At 41.1% G+C, this 21,890-nt stretch overlaps 1 protein-coding gene across 8 annotated transcripts in view; it reads left to right on the top strand.

Moving 5' to 3' along the window:
• Window positions 1-21,890, top strand: part of LOC133511217 (partitioning defective 3 homolog) — a 197,823-nt gene that overhangs the window by 93,447 nt on the left and 82,486 nt on the right. For 4 of the 8 annotated variants that reach the window (XM_061839938.1, XM_061839937.1, XM_061839933.1 and 1 more), the window contains 6 exons: window positions 3,955-4,080; window positions 9,986-10,374; window positions 12,994-13,133; window positions 13,552-13,680; window positions 15,300-15,344; window positions 21,696-21,884. In XM_061839938.1, the coding sequence (XP_061695922.1) occupies window positions 3,955-4,080; window positions 9,986-10,374; window positions 12,994-13,133; window positions 13,552-13,680; window positions 15,300-15,344; window positions 21,696-21,884 (1,018 nt within the window). The remainder of the gene's footprint in view (window positions 1-3,954; window positions 4,081-9,985; window positions 10,375-12,993; window positions 13,134-13,551; window positions 13,681-15,299; window positions 15,345-21,695; window positions 21,885-21,890) is intronic. The other 4 variants (XM_061839936.1, XM_061839934.1, XM_061839935.1 and 1 more) reach the window with 4 other exon arrangements.

Here is a 21,890-nt window from a genome sequence, read left to right as displayed (position 1 = left end):
AAGACGTCATTGCCCTGAAACAATCAAAACCTTTGTGGTTGGGGACGAGCAGTATACGAAAATATTCCAGAATTTTGTCTTACTATTCAAATACAGTTGTTGAGTTCAACTTTTAAGTACAGTACTATACATTTGCATTCAGTGTTTAAAAAATGTTTGTTATTGAACATTAATTGGCGTACAACTTAACTTGACAAGTTATGAATTTGATTATATTTCGTTAGCAATCATATGCGTGAAAAGGTGCGTACAGAATTGTCGTATTTGATTTCTGTATGGACATTTCTGCAGATTGTTAGCACCCGGCCACTGCTGGGAGCCAGCGGGCACGGACATGTGCACAGGCTTAAAATAGGTTTTCCTTTCTGAACTTCAGCTATGAATGAAATGAGCGCACAGGGGTGATGGCGGACTGGAGAAATTCACTACTTAGTAAATTGGCACTTCGCCAGCATGGCGATAGAGACACGTGTTCGCCTTGCCACACCCAGTTTCAATGCACCATTGAAGATAGGGCAAATGAGGAGCATGTACGCTGGGCTAATTTGGGAGACAGAACTTTTGTTGAGAACGTCTTTCAAAGAGATCTTTGTCATTTACTCACAAAACCAGACATCTCCAAGAAAATAATTTACTTAAGAAACAGACAAGTCCAAAATGCTCACATTACTTAAAAATAATGTTTTTTTTACTCTCTTTAAATGAAAATTTGAAGCAAAACTCCTATGGGTATTTTTATTCTTCAACAGAATATATTTCTCTATGTTTTTCGGTGGGTAATCATGGAACAGATCTCACCCAGCTTGTCTTGTGATATTCAGATTTGTGAACTGTGACTACTAACAGATCCCTGTTGATGCAGGTGCTGCATCACTTTGGATTTGCGATCAGCACATTTTTTGAGTAGAAGATCAAGATTAAGTACCAAATCCTGGCTTGTCATGTTGATTATGAGGTAGAGAAATGCCAGCATGCCGTGTAAAAATGCCATTGATCTTCAACGCTGGCAATAAGAGCAACTTTGCTTTCAACACAGCTGACAGTCAATTATTTAAATTTGTTCCCGTGTACACAAAAAGAAAAGTCCTAAATGCTAAGCATGATGACTGTTCTCTTAATTTGAATCCGACTCTCATTTTAGCCATCAAGTAACAAACTATCAATTTTGCACATACGGTAGTATTGTACAGTAAAATTTTACTAGTCAGTTACCTGCTTGCATGACAAATTAGTTGGTATTCCTGTGTGGAAAATAGCTTTTAAATGCTAAACCAAAAAAAAAAAAGCTCTTATTGTATAATTGAATGAATTCATGTGATTGCATAACAAATGAGTTGCTATTTCTTGAAAAATAAAATTATGCAGCCTCTGAAAATGCCATTTTATTGTCCATGACACCACTCGATGTTTCAACAACTGTCCGCATTGGGAAGCTATTTGCCAGTTCACCCCCATCCATCATGACGCTTTGACGCGAGCAGGTGACTGTCATATTTCCCCGGCCCTCCCGTTACTTCTGATCCACGGGATTCAAAGCCTATACTGGGCACAGCTGAAACAAGGCATAACGAGGAATTTCACATCTGGTATGAATATTTCCAAAGAAGGGGAGGAGCTGAAATAAGATCCGTAACTGCAAACTTTGTCAGACTGTAGATGCTATTGCATTCTTCATGGGCTGACACAATCACGCTAAAAGCACACTTGTCACAGACTTTTCCCTTTATTGGGAAAATGTGTGGGCAGGCGTTATTCCAAGATTATGCTTTCATCAAGCGAAGTAGAGGCCCTTCTCCTGGCAAATCACATTGTGTTCCCACTCAAATCCAATCAGTGGGAATGTTTCTGAACTCTTTTGCCCCCCCCCGAACTCTGCTACCCTAGCCATAATCACATTCTCATTGCTATTGAGTTAGAAGCTAGGGCCGAGTGTTAAACTATACAATCTACTCAATTTACAGAGGTGGCACGTGGTCAGATGAAGGGGAAAAAAAAGGGAGGCTAGGTTGCTGAGAAAACTGAGTTGGGTTTTCAGCATCTTTTTTGAGTTTGGTTTTTGGCTCTGTAATCCGCCAGCACCTCTTTCAGGTGAAGGTACCCTTTCGCACTAAACCAGTTTGCCACAGCAGATTATGACCATGGTGGCTCAGGTGCTTCATGTCACGGCGTAAATGGCAACAAGGTTGTCAGCCAAAAAATACATTTTAGCGTAGAAATATTCTAATTGTAAGGATTTTTCTAAATCAGAAATATTCCTTGATGCGAGGCGCTGGAGAGAGAAAACCACCAAGCAGTCCAGTTTTAGTATGATCTCTTAACCATATGAACAATTGGCTTTGAAGCTTCTCGCCATTGTGGTTTGTGGTAATATTTTTTTTAAAAAACATTTTCTGAACTTCCCATTTTGTTCACATTGTCAAGTGAAAAGGCAATGAAATGGTGACAGAGTTTCGAAAGAATCATTGGTTTTCCTCAATAAAGCCCTTATTTTTCATCAACTGGCTCTACCTACAAAGTCCTATAGTTAGTGTGGAAAAAAACACATTCATTCATCTTCTACCGCTTATCTGGATCGGGTCGTGTGGCCAGTAGCTTTAGCAGGGACACTCAGACTTCCGTTTCCCCACCCATTTCATCCAATGCTCATCAAGCACGTAGTGTTATCTACATGTCGTGGGTCATCCCTGGGGTCTCTTTCTGGTGGTCACCAGAGAGGTGCCCGGGAGGCATCCGTATCTGGCTCCTCTCAATGTAGAGGAGCAGCGGCTCGACTCTAAGCTCCTCACAGATGACCAAACTTCTCACCCTATCTCTAAGAAAAAGGCCAAACACCCTGTGGAGGAAACTCATTTTTCCCATTTGTATCCCGGATCTTATTCTTTTGGTTATGACTCTCAACTCGTGGGTAGGATGATCCAGTACAGTACAGTACAGTCCCCCCGTGGATGCAGCCCCTGTCACCAGGCGCTCGGCTTCAAGCCCCAGTGACCCACAGCAAGGGAAACCTAGATCCAAAATTTGTGTTCGTCATAGGGTTTTATGGAGCCGTACTTTGTCAGGTCTCTCACCTAGGAACTTTTTGCCATGGATGACCCTGCCAGGGGCGTGAACCCTAGACAACTTAGCTCCTAGGATCATAATGACACACAAACCCCTCCACCACGATCAAGGAGAGGCTAAAAAAAACAAAACATGATTAAGCCATTCACTAGCAACTGTTTTCAAATCAGTTTCATTTCTCTCCCTCACGATCGATCGTACAAGTGAAAATTCTGCCCTTTATCTTTATCACCTTCTCAAAAGCTGTGTATATCTCAATTCAAGTTATGCAATGCATCTATCTAGAGTGATCTGTGAGTTAATACGATGCTTTAAAAATGTGAATTGCACAGACGAGATGGGCGAGCCCCTCTTCCACTTCTACCTGTTAGAAAATGTACTATGGTTGTGGCAGTAAATTGATTCTATTTTAAGAAGGTAAATGTCCATGGCAGTGCATGATTTAAAAAGAAAACCAACAAATAGGAAGGTTTTATTTTTTTTCATTTGCATAAAATATTTGTATCGATAGAATGGGTCAGTTGGAAAAGCAACATAACACTAGGTACCAACTATGTAACTCACGATAATATGTATATGTAATTATTTTTGATCCTTGAATCTGTCATTTAATGCCCTCGGAAATGCTACAAATGTCATCACGTTAAGAAAATGATGATATTAAGTTGCTGTTTCATTTAACGAATTTAGGTAGTTTGCCTTAACAAATGTGATGCGGAGATTTTGAGCATTTCTTTCTATCAATCACCCCAGTTCTGTTATTACCCATAATCCAACTGGTTTGAACCCTGGTAATTTTTCTGACCAATGACGCCGACCCAACGTCTCTGAGCCCACAACCGCACTATTTTGTCACTTCTGTTGGGTTGACTTGAGCGTGTTGGACCTTTTCAGGACTCTTGGCTTGTTGGTCAAGCGTCTGGAGCGAGGTGGCAAAGCCCAGCAGCAGTCCCTCTTCCAGGAGAATGACTGTATCGTCAGAATCAATAACGGAGACCTCCGGAACATTCGCTTTGAACAGTAAGACCACTTAAGGAGGCCAACTGCAGGTCTTTTTAATGGCTTTCATTCATTCCACTTTTTGGCTTTTTTTCCTCTACTTTTCCTTACTCTTGTCGGAGCCGCAGGCTTGTCCTAAACTAACCATACCCACTAATATGATTTCTGTGATCCTTTCACCTTGGGTACCTTTTTGGAAAAAAATTTGAATAGGAGGAAAACGGTTCTTTTTAACCACTGATCCTGCATCTTGCATCATTCCACCGTCTACCTAAATCTACCTCCCCCCTTCGACATGCTGCTTGGATGGATGATAGTGTAGCGTATGTGTTTGTTGTTTCTGTGTTTTCATATACACAGCTTTCATTTTTGGGGGTTTAGTACAAACACATTTGCCCCGCGGTTGCTAATGGGTTTATGGAAGCTCCACCGCCCAAAACATGAGATTTATACACTGTTCTGCTTATAGTGTTCACGCCACGTCGGGAGCATTATCTGAGAATCCTTGTGAATATGCAGGGACGGTGTTTTACTTTTGAAGTTAATCTTCATACAGTTAAGTAAGAATGAAAACATGATAGCAAAAGCTGGGGAGAAAAGCCAAAAAAAGATATTGACTGATGCTATTGGTCATGAGAAAACAGTTAAAAATTACAAAAGAAAAAAAAAAAAAATCAGGATTTTTCACATGGAGAGTACAAAATGTCCAAATCAGAGCTGCTCATGTTCATCCACTGTTGCATTTTTACACAGAACTCAGGGAGAGATTTTATTGTGACTGCGTCCAGTGTGACTTGAAGGTTTTTGTAATGTTCCTTTCAAGATATTGTTAAATACCATTACACAGAGATGTGATTTGGATACTTCAATGGTGCCGTCAGAGAAATGAATGACCCAACTTACAAATTTATCAAGAAATATGCTATCGTTCTGCAAATCTTTTTGTAATTTGGTAGATCAGGGGTGCCCAGACTTTTTTACCCCCAGGTCTACTTTTCAAGCAGCCAGGCTCTCGCGATCTACCGACGACGGGCGAGGTAGGGGTGGGGGGAATGATGATGATGCTCCCAAACCGTTTTAAGGTGAATGTTATGTTGCCTCCTATATTTAAAATACAGAATTAGCTTTTTGTGCACTGTATTGTCTGTGCTTTCATCCTGGATCAGGCTGTGGCAAGGTGGAATTTTAAAATTACACACCATCTCATCCTGCACGTTCTACTTTGGCTTCAGACCAGACCTTTCCTCTCGGAAAGAGAGTGTGGCGGAGCAGGGGTTGTTGTTAGAGAGAGTTCCGTGTGCTGCCTAAAACAAACCATGGCTTCTTCTTTTCATTTGTGACTGTACGTATGTGAATCGTGCCATTGGATGTAAAAACCAGTCACCCCTCACTCATTGAATCACATTGCAAAACGCCACAAATTGAATAGCTGTGTGTTATACTTTCAATTGGAATCAAATTGAATAGCTGTGTGTTATACTTTCAATTGGAATCAAATTGAATAGCTGTGTGTTATACTTTCAATTGGAATCAAATTGAATGGCTGTGTGTGTTATACTCTCAATTGGAATTGTTTTTTTTTTTTATTTGCGCGCAATCCAGAATATCTGCGAAGTGACTGCATCAGTGGTGCACAATTGAGCACGCGCACATTTTAGAGGGAATATTGGCAGTTTTTTTTTTTCTTGTTGTCACGCCGTCCTGCGACCAAGACTGCCTCCCACAATCGACACATTGAGCACCCCTGTGTGTAGATGGTGAAAAAATTCTTCAAAAACATTTAAAAATAAAAAGTTGTCAGCCTGACAATTGCTTTCAACGCTATAGAGTAGGTGAAGTGACTGTTAAGTGAGAAATAGTTAGCTCCAATATGTTTACGACAATCAGTTGAAATTTTGTGTTAAATTGGTTACTGTTAGTTAAAGGCGTTTCATTTTGGTCCCAAAAGTGCATCCAGATCATCTTCCATCTGCTACCTCATCAATAAGTTCATCCTCCCCATGGGAATGTATTGACAAAGGGGTTGTGGAATTCACAACACATTTTCTACCACTTTCCTCAATGTCCTCTCTGGCCAAGTCATAGCAATGTGTGATGGTGTGTAGCAAATGGTGCCAGTGATGATTTGCTCCTGTCAACATGAGCTTCCTTTAAGGGGCCTCTACTTCATGAGCTCACACAGGGTATGGGGCCAGGAAGCCCGGTTTAGGGGAGGATTTTCTGTAATGGATCCAGCCCATGGGGGCATTAAAGTGAGAGGATTACGAGATGGAGCCTTAAGTGTAATAATTAACATATCAACATGTTCAGGTGGCCTAAGACGAATATCAGAGTGTAGAAAATAGTTGACAGGGATAATTGCTTTCAACAGAAAAGAAATGAGTGTCAGGTGTTAAACATTATGCATCAGTCTGGGTTTCAGCTATTCCCTTTCACAAAGCTAGGAAATTTGTGACATCCTACCATTTATGCCTTGATTACCCACCTACTTGCCATCAATTAACGGACATCCCAAACTGCGACCTGCATGGCTGCATTCAAGATACTTACCAGCCTAGACATCTGCAAACCCACCAACTTCTTATTACATGGCTACTTTCAAACATCTTGTCTAACTACTCGCCAACAATATACAGTGTAGACCTACCTACAGTACACGTTTACTTTCAAGATACCAAAACACTCACCACCAATCTCCTGACCTACTTCCTACCCACCCGCCTCCATGGCACTTACCTTCCTACATGCATTGTACAGTATCTATTAACCTACCGACTGACTACTTACTTGCTTACGTTGAAGCTACTTACCAGTTCGTCACCAATCTACTGAACTCCCAACCTACTACCCATGTACCTACTTAACTACTATTCTCCAATCTGCTGACCAACTCTCCATACAACCTAGCTTCACACCATCAATCTGCTGACATACCAACCTACTGCCGACACACCTACAGTTATCCTGAGTTTCTTTCCGCCAATCTACTGACCTACAAATCTACGACCTTCATGGTACTTGCACACATTAAATATTTTGGAAGCCCTCTGTTAATGAAAGTAAAAATCCACAATGGTCGCAGAAATCACTTAACCGATGAAAATCAGATATTGCTTGTTTAAAGCTCAAGTGTCATCAAATGAATGATTTTTGGTATATTATAATGAAAAACCCACAGCCAATATGGTCCCATGTGTTTTTTTTCACCACAAAACATGATTTTGACATATACAGCTCTTTGTAACTCCCGCCATGGAAATCCTCTCGAGGGATTTGTTTTCGAGAAGAAGTAGGAAGTGACGTACAGGACAGAGGCGCCCCCTATTGGACTCGTTTGTTTCCATTAGTTTTACCTGCGGGAAGGTAGCTCGTTGTTCCTTCGTGTTAGCCAAAATGCCGGCTCATTGCATTGCTGGACATTGCTTGAACACTCGGGAGAATGGAATTACCCTTCATAAATTTGAAAGAGACCCTGTTCGTTGTGAAAAATGGATTGCACGGGTGGAGAGGACGAGAGCTTCATGGGTTCCAAATAACAGGTAGGTGTGTATACAGCTCCAAAAAAAAAATAGTTTGGGGCGGACCATGTAATCGGTCTCTCTCATAACGTAGCAAAAGATCCGCGTATGAAATGTGTTGATGTGCGCATACAGCTACTAAAAAAAATAATAGTGTGGGGCGGGCCACGTAATCGGTCTCTCTCATAACGTAACAAAAGATCCGCGTATGAAATCTGTCGATGTGCGCGTCGCCCAGCCAACAATGTCTCGATAGTGTTCATCGAGTACTGCGGCGACTTTGAACGTACCCCTAAAAGCAACATAGCCAGGCTCCACCTCCTCCTTATATGCCAACACGGGCGCCGAAACTCACCCACACCGGCTGAGGCGCCGCGTTCGGCGGTCACGTCTTCTGCGAAGGCTGCGCGTCGGGCTTTGCGACGGGTGCGGCTCTGAAGAACCCAGCCGAGAATGCGTTACTCAGTTGCGTGCGCGCATAAAGCGCCCGGCTCGACTGACTAAAGCAGCACCGCTTGGCTCTGTCATAAGCCTCACCGGCCAGATGCCGACTCCGCAGGAGTGGATCGGACGGGATGTGGTTTGGCCGTGATCAGATATCATCTGAATATGGCTCGAAACAATAGTGTAATATTGCCCTGAGGGCTCGAAACAATAGTGTAATATTGCCCCGGTAACTTAACTCGGTTGTGTGGTGTTGTCCTTTTTGAAAAGAACTTCGATGTCAGAAGGGGCGTTGGAAAAATGCGAATATCTCTGTTGTTCGGCTTCCATAGTAGCAGGGACTGCGCATTTTCAACGGCGGAAGTGATGATGACGTCAAGGACAGATGAAACGACTTATATGGCGACCACTTGGATGTCGAGGGACACTCAGTTCCGCAACTTTGTGCATGGATGATGCGCTCTCCACTCCTTTTTTTTCCGTAGACATTGAAGTGAATACTGTTATGTATTTTTCATGACAATATCTATTTTAGAATGTTTATAGGGATGACACCCGGGCGTTAATTATCCTCCTATGGCCACACCCAGGGAAGTTAGTTACAGTCCAGAGGATCTTAAACTTTTGAATAAAATGTGCAGCTCTAGTCACAGGAATATCAATTTTCTTGACAATGGTCTTCTATATAGCCTTTACCACTAATGTGATTTTCTATCATTTTCTTTCTAATCTCATCACACACTGCACTGGCTGCCTATTGAAACATTGCATGTGCTGGGTGATTGTTTTTTCCACATGATATGCAACTTATAATTAACTAGCTTGATTCCCATAGCTAATAGCAAAGTGATCGTAACCCTAACTATGGTAAAATTTACTTTAGAATCATTTCAGACTGGCTGTGGGGCAAATCATCTTCTTTTCCTAATAAATATGGATTTCAACTCTGTGGTAAATAATATGGTAAATATACAGGAAGGGCTTAGCAGTCAAAAGGCGTCCTTGATTTCAATATAAAAAAAAGGCTCCCTTTGTTAAGATGCGTGGTGCCATCTGAGGCAGCACCTGTGCTGGTCCAGTCGCATTTCAGGGTGGTCCAGAGCTATCCCAGCTTTCCCTCTTGCGCGCCCCTGAGTAAATGGTGTATGATTTAAAACAATGTTTCTGCTTCTAACTTTTTAAAGGATAGCTTTCTACAAGCTAGTATCACATATCCTCGTTTCAGCACAATTTTCCTGAATTAAAAAGTATTCACAAACACTACAGCGATATCACTTTGGTGATACATATTGGAAAGAACCCTTCGCCTGAAGAAGAGCCTACTGCAGGAGCTTGTTGAGCGGCCAGCACGCTTCTGTCAACTGGGCAACCAAGCAAGCTATGGAGCGGCCAAGCTGACAAACCACAAACCAGACATCTTGCGGTTTTAGAGCTAAAGATGTGGATTTATCATAAGCTTATGGCTTCTCCCTGGTGTGTATCTGTTCGCTTTAACACACGATCTCTGGTGATGCGCCTCTCAGCAACTGCTGCATTGCTGGAGGGCATAACACAGATGATGTGTCCACTCCACCGTCTTGGCTAATTTGCTACTGTGTTGTGGCATGATGCTATTTCCTTATTAATAAATGGAGGGGGGGGGTATCACACACTTTATCAATCGAACTGAACACATGCGTACCAAACTGAAACAATCGAACTGAACCGTTTTGACAGTTTTCAAAAAGTGTTCCGTCACTGGTATTTACCCAGTTTTGTGCCTCCAATCTACAGACTTACATTCATTCAAACCTTCAAGGTACCTAACTACCTAAAAACTACTGACCTACTCAACGTACGACATACTGTATGAATACATGGTTATTTCAAGCCATTTACCCAACTACTCACAAACACTTTTTCCTTACTTTCTGTGAAAGATTGAGGATGAAAGATAGTTTTAATCAAATTTTTCTTCCGTCCAGAGCCCAGAACATGTTCCGCCAGGCCATGCGTTCTTCCGTCATTCTGTTCCACGTGGTGCCGTCTTCGTTGAAAGCCCACTACGAGCACCTATCCCAGGCCGAGAGGAATCCAGCATACTCGTCAGGCCGCTTCAGCGCCGACTCTGCATCCGACGGCACGGATCCCGCGCCTCATAGGATGTCCCGGCACGGCTCGCAGAAGCACCCGAATACTCACCCGCATCAGGATCAACCAGACGGCTACCCGCCCAGCGTTCACGCACCTGTTGTCTCCGCCGCCAAACCTCCCACTGGTCAAATCCAATCGCCACAAAAGGGGCAGACTTCCACTCTGACTCCTGGATACAACAAGAAGGTTGGGAGGAGGCTCAATATTCTGCTCAAGAAAGGTATGGGGGAAAAACCACCAGACAGCTTTTAGACTAATCACTGATTCCGTCGATGCTAATAGCTATCATGCTAGTTTTTTTTTCAAAATTGTCTGCAGGTAATGAATCACGTAAGTTCTTTTGGAAACCCCGTTTGATCAAGTCTGGCTCCTTGGTAGTAAATCACATTTCAGCACATTTACCTGTATTTGCCCACAGCCAAAACAAACAGCCATAATTTGCTAATTTTGGAAAAAACTGTTTATTTAACTACATTTACAAATGTGTACTTTTGTACTTTTACACAAGCAAAGAACTTCGCGTTAGTGAGTACTTTTACCAGAGTAGTGTTTTGCATAAATCAGTGCTTTTACTCAAGCACTAAATACCAGTACTTTTGACATATCTGCCGGTCATTGACTGGATCACAAGATGTTGCAATTTATTTGGTAATGTAGCTTATTAATTGTACCGTAACATTTCAAATGATTAAATTAATTCGTTTCTTGACCGTTTGTAACCCAAAACACTTTTAGTCCAATGTTTTCCCAGTTCCATACAAATTAATGCATTCTAACTTTTTTTTTTTTTTAAACAAAGCACTGCCCTGATGTTTCTGCTTGTCTACGACAATCTTTGGCAGATTACTTTGTCCTACTAGGCATTTTCAAAAGTTTTTGTGCACTTACCGTGTTATTTCATAAACATTGTGCCTACCTCCTGCGCACATCTGATTGGCTGAATGTTTTTTCATCTTGCAACATTTTTGTTTTGCACTTGTTTCATGTGCTTATTCATTTTTCTGTAATATTTATTCCTACTATGCAGAATATATCAGTTTTCAGCACATTTGGCCCTAATGGCCACCGTGTCTTACTGCAGAGGTCACAAAAAGCAACAGATGGATGTCGGAACAAGATTTTGCGCAGATATTTGCTGTTGAATTTCCATGGATGCCTTTTCAGGGGGTGCACGCGTTAGTTGGGGGGTGCGAGCAGAGGGCTTGTTGCTAAGCAGCCAGCTGTGCTACAACAAAGACGGGACTGCAAACCTCCCAAAATCTTTTTTTTTTTTTCCTTCTTCCTCTCTCGTCAGTGACAAAAACAAAAACAGCTGCCTCATGTTGTTTAGTCTTCGCCCCAAAGTCTCCTCAACGTGTCCCCACACTTGCTCTGGTGCTGTCTACAGCAGACGTTTGCAGGAAGATTAGCGATGTCTCTCAAGAGGACTGTTGGCCTCATCTTGTTTTGTTTCCGCTTAATCCCGCTGCTCCCGGCATAGATTAAACACCCGCATTGTTTATACCTTTGAATCCTACTTTAGCAATTGGGAAATTTCAAGTGTGTTTTGTCAAAATGTAGCTTGGCATGCATGTTCTTCTTTGTATGATAAGGCTCCATCTTGCCACCCTACCCCATAGTGCAGACATATGAAGAATGGGCATATATGTTTTTTTTTGTTTTGTTTTGTTTTTGCTTTATTTATTTTTGTTACATGTACCAAATAGCCAGAAATACGTTAATCTTGGTCAATGTTATTGTTAGCCTCTTGGCAGCCTCCCAGACCAGTTTTCTTTATCTCTTTTCATCAATTTTTGAGGGATTTCCAATTCTTGGTAATGCCACTGTTGTAGCAATTTTTTCCCCTGAATCATTATTGCTTTTCCTGTGTTTCATGGTCTATTTAATGGAAATTCATCGGTACCCTTCTCTTGACTGCTGATTGAAGTCTGTAATTGTCTTCCACTAGGGTCCTTTCTTGTCTTAGCACAACAATGTGAAAATGATTCCGCTCAGGTTGTCTGTTATATTGTGGGAATTTAAGTCACTAGTCACTTGTAAAATAGTCTCCAAAAAATAGTCTAGAAGGGATGGAAAAGTACCTCGTATGGCAACACTGGAAGCTTTTGGCTGACCTTTGCATAATTAACATCCACTTAGTTTCAATTTGCTGCTTCCCAGAATTCTTTTCCCATTCAAATACAAGAGCTGTCTGGACAGGATGGAGACTAAGTCATCATTTCCTCTCACTAACTGTCCTCATAATAGGATGTTGATTCACTTCTTTACATAAAAACATGCCTCGGGGGAAATCTTTTAAAATTCTGCACCCAAAGCCACTTTAACGTTGCGACAAGAAATTTGGGACATTTGTATCATGAGTAGACCCATGAAGAACTTTCATGCAATAAAATAAAACAGGAAGCCTGTAATATATTGCATATTCGACAGATGGACAGTGCTAAGTTGCACTTTTTTTTTCCTCAATCTGTGTGGCTGGAGTATGGTGGAAACATTTGTTGAGTAGACTCAGAAAAAAGTCTCAAGAAAGCATACACAAAAGACAGGAAATCTGAAATTTTGATTTGAAGTGGCCCTTATAGGCTCATTTTGTACATTTCTAAGAGCCCTCCACAGACTCATAGACTTAATATTTTTGTTCCCATATTTAGCTGCACTAGAGAACAAAAATGTTTGGCTTGATTCTCTCCTCAGAGCCACACAGGAAATTCTAATAAAGCAACCTTGCTGTGATTGTCTTAATTACGTAAATACTCCCTCAACCTTTTGTTCAGTCTCAAGATGGTGTTCTATAAATTGACTTCGCTCTGACATGCTCATACTGTCGTCGCCCCCGCAGGGCCGGAAGGATTGGGCTTCAGCATCACGTCGCGAGACGTCCCCATCGGGGGCTCGGCGCCCATCTATGTCAAGAACATTCTACCGCGGGGAGCCGCCATTCAGGATGGACGCCTCAAGGCTGGCGACAGATTACTGGAAGTGAGGCGCATGTGTGAATGACAAAAATAAGTCACCATTAAAAAAAAAAAAAAAAAAAAAAAAACAATTGCAACAATAACATGAGAAGTATTATAATGGTGTTCCAAAAAAATCCAAGTAAAATGTGATTTATGATGATGGCTTGTCAAAAGTAATGCCTCTTTTTTCCTGGAGAACATAAATGATTTTATTTTTTTTAAGATAAGTTTTTTCCTCACACATGCCCTTTTCCTTTAATAATATATAAAAATCTTATATAACTTTTCTGGAAAAGTATTACATTTTACCTAAAAAAAAAAAAAAAAGTCTCAAAATAAATATGATACATTGCCCCCCTAAAAAGATAGTCTAGAAGTCAAATATAATAACAGATAACAAAGGTCAAATATGAGTACTAACAATTAGCACTTCTGTTCAGGTCAACAGCATCGACTTGAATGGTCGCAGGCAGGAGGAGGTGGTGTCCATCCTCAGGGCCACGCCCATGGGGGGCACAGTGGGGCTGCTGATCCTCCGCCAGGAAGACACCGTACTCCCTCAAGAAGCAGTACGTAGTTTACATTTTATCTCTTGTGGCTGGGAGAGGAATTTTAATTTAGCACTGGGGAATTGGTTGAACTAACAACATGGCTGTGAACAGGTGCTAGTATCTAAAATTGTGAATCCGTTTTTATGAAAATATTGTGTGGATTATGTTTCACCTTGCAAGCGTTACTTCTCGTCTCCTTGAGGCAGGTCGCAAGTAATGTATGAAGTGGACTCTTGATAAAGTTTTAACACATCCAGATGTTGGTGGTAATTGCCCCGTGCGGCAAATGAGACGTGATGTCTTGCACATCTGTCGGCATCAAAAGCCGTCTTAATTTGTGCACTCGTAATTACATCAAAGATTGAGGAGTGCTGTTCGTCAGTCTATATAGAAATACTCCTCTCCCTTGGCCTAAAAGCTCATTAGGTAGTGTTGGAGCTTCGCATTTTTTCCAACGTCTGTCAAGGTCTTTTTCAGTGCAGGCAGAAAGGGTGTCAAACAAGTGCCTTATTGGTAACAATGCTGTCACAGAAATGAAAGTTGCTCGTAGACATGAGTAGCAGGCAGAAAAGAGGTCAATTTTGGAAAAGAGCAGACTAACTCAAAGCTCTGAGGGTTATATGTCATTTTTCGAGTAGAGCACTTTGATGATATTACTCATACTTTAATTCAACTCGACATTTGCAATAATAAGTATTGAACTAGCTGCTTTGTCTAGTCATTTCTACAAAGGATTTACATCATAGCACCTTTCACGGGACCTGAGGATGCTTATAGAAAAATAGCATAAAAGGAAAAAAACAAATCATAAAAATCCCCAAAATGAATGTTTCCTTTTTTGGGAAAACGTTTTTCTGTTATCTCAGCTTCTTAAAGGAACTCAATTATTTCCCTCAATAACTCAGTTCATATTAGTATGATTGTGAGATTTTCTTTCCAAAAAAAAAATTAATTTCTTGAAAGGAATAAATGCCTGCTTTCTTTTGGAAATATGACTTTTACCACCCCCAAAAATTTAAATCTTTTCCATGACAAAAAGTTTTTCCTTAAATATTTTTTTTCCTTTAGGAAATTTTTTTTTTTTATTTTGCAAATTTTGTTCCTTAAAAATGTTTATCCTTAAGAATTTTCTTTCCATAAATGAATTTGTTTCTGTAAAATAACTTTTTTCCTTGAAAAATGATTTTTTTAAATAAAATGTCTTTTTTTTCCTCCAAACTTAAATTTTTCCTTAAAAATGACTTTTCTCCTTTGTAATCCATTTTTGTGACCAAAAAAAATGACACTTCCTGAAATGTGCCTTTTTTTTCTCCCAAAAATGCCCAAGAAATCTAACTTTTATTCTTAGAAACGCGATCTTTTGCCCCATAAAAATGATTCAAATGTTCATTGTAAAAAAAATTCCTTCAGAAAACACTTTCACATAACATCTTTAAAACTATGACTTTAATATTTATTCAGTGATGCATGTCATTTTTCCATCGCTGGGTCCCATCTTGTAGTCTCTCACACACACACACACCACACACACACACACACACACGCACACACAAAAATCACATCGCCTTGATGTAAGTTAAGACGTGTTTTGTGCCATTTTCACGTTGACTTGTGCTTGTTGTTTGTGTGACCTCCAGCAGAGCAGCGAGGTCCAGATGCAGATGCAAAGCCTCAGAGATTTGGTAAGACCCCCACCCTACCCTTGCTTCTCTTGCTCCTTTATTTAATCCCCTTTGCGTTGACATTTGTAATCTGTGGGAAGTGGATTTAAAAAAAAAAAAAAGAAAAACTTCTCAGTTTTATAGTCACACAAAGTGAAAGTGAAGCTAATTTGAATCCTTCATCTCACATGGCAGTAACGCGTCAGTAAATGGAGGCAGAAGAAAAAAACTGTCTTCATTTGTAGGCCGAGGATGAGTCGGGTCGTCTGGATGGCGATACATGAGGTGAATTGTAAAAATGTTTTTTTTTTTTTGGGTTTCTTGGTCGGAGGCGGAGGGAAAAAGTCAGTGCAAGTCCTTGAACGTAAAGTTTGTGCACGCATCTGCTTCGGAGGCGCTCAGCACACGCTTTGGTAATTATCCCGCTCATAAACACCCGGGAGCCCTGCGTAAACATCGGGCATCTGTGGAGCTTTCCCTCGTCGATCAACTTGGAAACTGTTGCAGCAATCTTAGGGAAAGTTCTGACAAGTTTATTCTTTTGTTTTTGTTTTTTTTAAGACGCATTTCCAATCAGCTCTCCGGGTTGGGTTTGGTCATTCTCGGTCAAGCTTCCTTTTTCAATACTGGCATTAATGGTGAAACAAAAAATTGACTTATACTCTCACACACGCACAAACACGCATGCGCACGCACACACACACACACACACACACACCTTCTCGGCAGCACCTGGCCTCAACAGCCGCAAAATACGGTGATGATTATCTGTCTGTCAAGTCTCGATGATGACGCCGTAATGGTGCCATCACGCGAGATGTTGGTACGCAATGTTGTGGAGGCTATTAGTCACAGAGGCTTATGGGAAGTGGCTGCTTATGTTATCTTGCATATCAACAATAATGTGCAGGCGGCACTGTGCCAGGAAGCTATCTACAGTATCATACGCACAGCCATCTGTTATTACTTCATGTTAGCGTATATGGCGTAAATAGGAGCATTTAATGAGATCGTTGACATTGCTGTAGCCAATTAGGAAGCCCTGTGTTACTTGTTGGGTGTGTTTGTGTGAGTTACTGAGGGTATGCGTGAATGTGTGTGTGTGTGTGTAGGGGGGGTGTTTTTGTGTGTGTGTGAGACACTCAGTCTGTGTCTGTGTGTGTTCGGTGCCATATTGAGCCGGCATCCAACAGTCTCCCACCTGCTGCCTCCACCGCATCATCCTTGGTGCTGTCAAGCAATTGACTAGTCAGGTCACCACGGGGACGACATAGCCGTGGGGCCAGTGTCACAACCACACACAAAGAAAGAAGAGAGAATGATCCATCCCCTCTTCTCTCTTCCTGCTCTTTCTTCCTTAATTTCACCCCTCCTAACTCCCTCCTTTTATGCTTCACTCCCTCTCCTCATGACTATCCATAGATCATGCCTCTTCTCAACTTCATTTTCTTTCCTTCACTTACTTTTCTTCCCTTCTACAAACCTCGGTTCCAATGAAGTTGGGGCATTCTGTAAAATGTCAATAAAAACAGAATATGATCATTTGCCAGTCCTTTTCAACCTCTATTCAATTGAATAGGCAAGAAAGGCAACATAGTCAGTTAAAAAAACTTATTCACTTAGTGATGAACTAGTCAACCATCCAGCCATCTATCCATCCATGCATTTAAACTAGGGTTACAAGTGTCCTGGCCTCTCAAATTACTTTAGCCCAGAGGCGGGTACACCCTCCACTGGTTGCCAACCAATGGACCTTTCTGACCTGTCAATCACTCGGACAATAATAGCCACTCGGATAGCCGCATTGTCTTAACCTCTGGCTTGACACGCAGCTCTTGTCGTCATATCCCACAACCAGTGCTGGTTATCAGTCGCATGCACTTTGCAAAGTTAATGTTACGAACAAAATGGTCCTCAGATGCACTTGGGGAACGTGCAATTCTGATGAAAGATATCCTGCTAGGTTACATGGGCCCTGGTTGATTCATTTTCCAAAGCCAAAAACACAGTTGACGAAATGTCTACGATTGATTAAGGCTCGCGGAAGAGCGCACGTACAACTAAGTGTGGACAATATCAACAAACACGAGCCTGTATGTTCGAAGGTAAGTGAGGGAGAAGTATCTTGTCTGAGTTTGATTTAATTATTATCAGTGCTTTATACATTGCAGGAGAACAACTTTCACTTTGTTAGTGTATCACTGACCTGCTGAATGAAGTGTGTAATGTTTTATGCCGAAGAGTCGGGTTAGTGATACGTAAATGCGCCACGTCATGCAAGCAAAATGTCTATTTGCCTTTTTGTATCACATCAGACTTTCAAGATAGAGCACGAGGTTCCATTACGAGGCAAGTCAAATGAATATACCCACTCACTTATAAAGAGTACAGTGATATTACTCGTGATCTTTCCAAGGAAAAAGTACTCACCCTGCTTTACATGCCCAGTACGATTCCACTAGTTTATCCTGTTGGATTTCTAAATGAAGTTTTTGAGGCGTCAAACTTTTTTGCATCGATCCCTAACGTTTCGCTGTAACTCTGACATTGTGTCCTGCTCTGTCTAAAATCTTAATTCCGGGTACATATCCTTGTGTGAAATAGTTGAGACCTCTCTGTAGTACCCACTTGGACAAGTCTGGTGCATTTGGCAAAAAACATACCGCAATGTTACCGGGAATACTCGATAGAGAATCCACTTCAAACCTGTTATGTTCAGTTGCCATTTTGAAAGATTGTAGGGCATGGCAACTGTTCCTAAGGGGGCGGAGCTGAAGATTGGCAGTCAGAAAGGTCCATTGCATGGTACAAATAGACAGGCAACCATTCGCGAGCGTACATATCCTCTCCTTTTGAATTTGATGCTTCCAACGTTTTCCAAAAAAGCTGTGACAGGGGCATGTTGCATCACTTTTTCTTTTAACAACAATCAAGCGTTTGATAACTGTGGACAATAAGTGTTGAACCTTTGTCGACGGAATGTACGGTATTCCCAGTTTTGCTTGTTTAACAACAATGCTGTTTTGTTATGAAGTGCCTCCTAAGAGATTGTAGGTCACAGGCATTCAATTTTGGTTTTCGGCCTTGCCAATTCAGAGCTCTTGTGTATAACCAACTGGGTCGCACGTGCACCCTAATATCTCAACGGTGCGCCAGAAAAAAAACAAGCTGTTGCACTCCTGCAGGTAACCATTTGAGGGGTGAAAAAAGCAAAAATTAAAACACAGCTATGAAACCAGAAGCACATTAAATCCCTGTGGTCCAAACCAGTCTGAAAGAGGGACCCCATTCTGATTGGCCGTGGTCATGGAGGTGGGTGGTTGTATGAGCGTTTGAAATGCAGGCGCTGCAGTCAGACAGCGAGAGCTGCTTGTGTAGTCGAAGCAAATTTTTCCAAAGGCTGCCATTTACTGTAGCTATAAAGTTGACTGGCACAAATTTAATTAGTTCCAAAGTCTTTAATGCCACCATGATGATGTTGGAGCACTATGGATGCAAGCCAGTTGAATGCGGCCATCCCATGAACACCCAACGAGCTGGTGTGTTGAATTTGTATGAATTCACAACAGAAACTACACAACATAAACCTCACAGTAACAAATCCATTTCAGACACAACCATCCCACCCAATTACCTTTGCTGGGAACAAAAAAAAACAACAAAAGTGCAACATTTCGGGTTCCCCATCAGCTTGTAAGGAAGGTAGCTTGTGGCCAACAATGCAAATAGAAATCTGACAGTGTATATGGTGCGTGCTGACCAGAGGTAGATTGAGCAGCCACATACTGTACTCAAGTAAAGTACTGTTACTTTAGAATAATATGACTCAACTAAAAGTAAAAAGTAGTCCTCCATATTATTACTTGAGTAAGAAATTGGGGGGAAAAAAACAAACCAAAAACAAAACTGTTACGAGTAACAATTGAGTAATCACTGATTTATTTTTTTAAAAATCTGGATGAACGTTAAATAAAAAGAAATAAAATGTGAATGTGCTAATGCAGATGTTCCTGAACAAAGCTTGACACGTTCTACAGCTGTAGCCCGTGCCATGCAGAGTTCTGCATGTGATGGTTCTGAATGCACTGATACCATTTATTGTAACATAACAAAAGAAAGTCTCAAAGACCCCGGGCTTAAAATGGAATAGGAAGTCAGCCATTATTTGTTTGTTTCACACTTTGTCACACCCCTCAGAAAGTAAAAAATAATCAGCCCTGGAAACCAGTGTCTCTAATTGACTTGAAATTTGTGGATGGGTCAGTCATTGCAGGATGCACAAAAAAGTCTCAAGCACCCATCCCCAGAATTAAACAGGAACCCTGCTATTTTGGTTTAAGTTAGCCATTGTAAACTCAGTTGCACCCAATGGACAGTTTGAAAGAATAAAGAAAAAAAAGAGTTGAGACATGAAATTCCATGTATTTGTATTCTATGTATATTGATGACAACAAGACGCATGAAAATCTTTCAAGGACTCGTGCTTGTCATGAAACCGAAAGCCTGCCATTTTGGTTGAAAGCATTTTGCATCAATTCCAGGGCTATGAGTTGAACCAACTCCAATTCTAATTCACCTTGTTTGATACAAATGGCCCATTTTGTTTTATTTCCCCTCTCTACAGATCATTTCCCGGCTCCTTATTGTGATCATTTGCAGTGTAACATGATTAATTTATCTGCATAATTGAATTCCGGATTCAGAAGTAATGACGTTCCTGTTGTCTTATTATTTATTTCTCCACACTCAGTGATGATCACAGGCAACATGGTTATTTTCTTTCCTTCTCTCCCCATCTAAATTCCCTGATGCATTTGTTTCTCCTCATCCTTCCTTCCTCCACATCTTCCATTCTCCTCCCTCCTCCCTTTTCTGGAAAAACAAAGGCAGCTAATGGCGCGCTGATAGCGAGCCCGGTGATTGAATTCATTAAGCATGTGCGATAATTGGCAGACGGCGACGTGCATCCAGCCCGTCTATTCAGAGGACAGCTGTCAAATAACGAGCTGCAGAGAATGCTGTTTACTGTCAGGAGAGAGCGAGAAAGAGACACAAGCACCTGTTGTGGCAGGAGAGAAAAAGGGACAGCCCGTTTTCGTGCCGGGTTGCCACAACGATGGCTCTGACACGCAATGTTCCCAAATTGCAAATCTTTCATGCTCTTGAGAGGACATTTTAATGTTCACAAATGAGAAAAATAGCAGTCCCTCCCCCTTTTCTTTAAGGCATGTTTGTTAGTTTGCCACCTTCTTTATTTCTATAACATTTTTTTAAACAATGTACAAAGTGCAGTACAATTTACAGTAATATATGAACAATATACCAACAGTGGAGTAAAATCGGACAAACGGAAGGGCAGGTGTTTCAAAAGAAGCCAGCGATGTCACCTTTCTACAAAAGTAACAAATCGTAGGATCAAAGGAAATAAAATCCAAATAAAAATCATTTGGATGTTGCTGATTGGAACTTTTGCAAAGAAGTTTTGGATGACCTCTTGGTGTGGGTTTTTTTTTTTTTTTTTTTGCACATCACGGTTCAGTCCAAAATTTGTTGTGCCAAAAAAAACATCAAAAAGCAAAACACAATTAATAATTAGTGAGCCACATTGATTTTGCACATGGGAATTTCGAAACCCTGTTCAGTTTGCTGTTTATTTTGTTCATCTTTGTAAAAATTGTGGTTAAATTCCGAATAGTCATTTAGCGCCGTACATCAGGAGTTTTGCCGTTTTAGAAGCATACTATATTCCTGCACAATGTTATGGTTGAACTAACCCTACCCAAAAACCAAAGACAAAGCCAAAAGAGCTAATCATTTGTATCCCACTTAGGGTAAGATGACATCTTGTTAAAATTACCAATTTTTCTTCACCTTAAGATGTAAATTTAATCAAAATAATGGGCTGAATGCTAAATTGTTTCTTTCCAGAAACCTGCTTAAATAAAAATAAACACAAAGTTAATCCTTAGGAGTTCTTTTGAACTGAAGTCTCGTGAGTTATGTATCTCGTTTTGTGTTATAGTTTAGAAGTTTTTTTTTTTTCTGACTTTTAGAGGTCAATTTTTAGAATTGTAGTCAAATTCAAAATTGCGGCTAGGCTCCGGCACTTCCATGACCCTTGCAAGGATAAGCAGCTCAGAAAATGGATGGATGGGATGCCTTAAAAGACAAATATTGTAGTAGTGCAAAGGTGATAATTTGGAACTGTCACAACTGAGTACCCGCAAGGTGTACTTGTTGGAATTCCCATTTGCCCAAAAATACTTTGAATGCTAAATTGTTTCCTCACCGATTGGAATTCCGAGGCCTTGTACACCATTTTCATGGCCTTTTTTTCTACTTTGTGTATTTTTTTTTTCCCCTGCTTGGCAGAAGCCTGAGGAAGACGAACTCGTGCTGACGCCGGATGGCACTCGTGAGTTCCTGACCTTTGAGATTCCGCTCAGCGACTCGGGCTCTGCGGGATTAGGTGTCAGTGTCAAGGGGAACCGCTCCAAGGAGAACCATGCTGACCTTGGCATCTTCGTCAAGTCCATCATCAACGGAGGCGCTGCGTGCAAGGTGAAA

This window comes from Syngnathoides biaculeatus, chromosome 13, assembly GCF_019802595.1.
Source record: "Syngnathoides biaculeatus isolate LvHL_M chromosome 13, ASM1980259v1, whole genome shotgun sequence".
Taxonomy (NCBI): Eukaryota; Metazoa; Chordata; class Actinopteri; order Syngnathiformes; family Syngnathidae; genus Syngnathoides; species Syngnathoides biaculeatus.
This window is presented reverse-complemented; position numbering and strand designations above follow the sequence as displayed.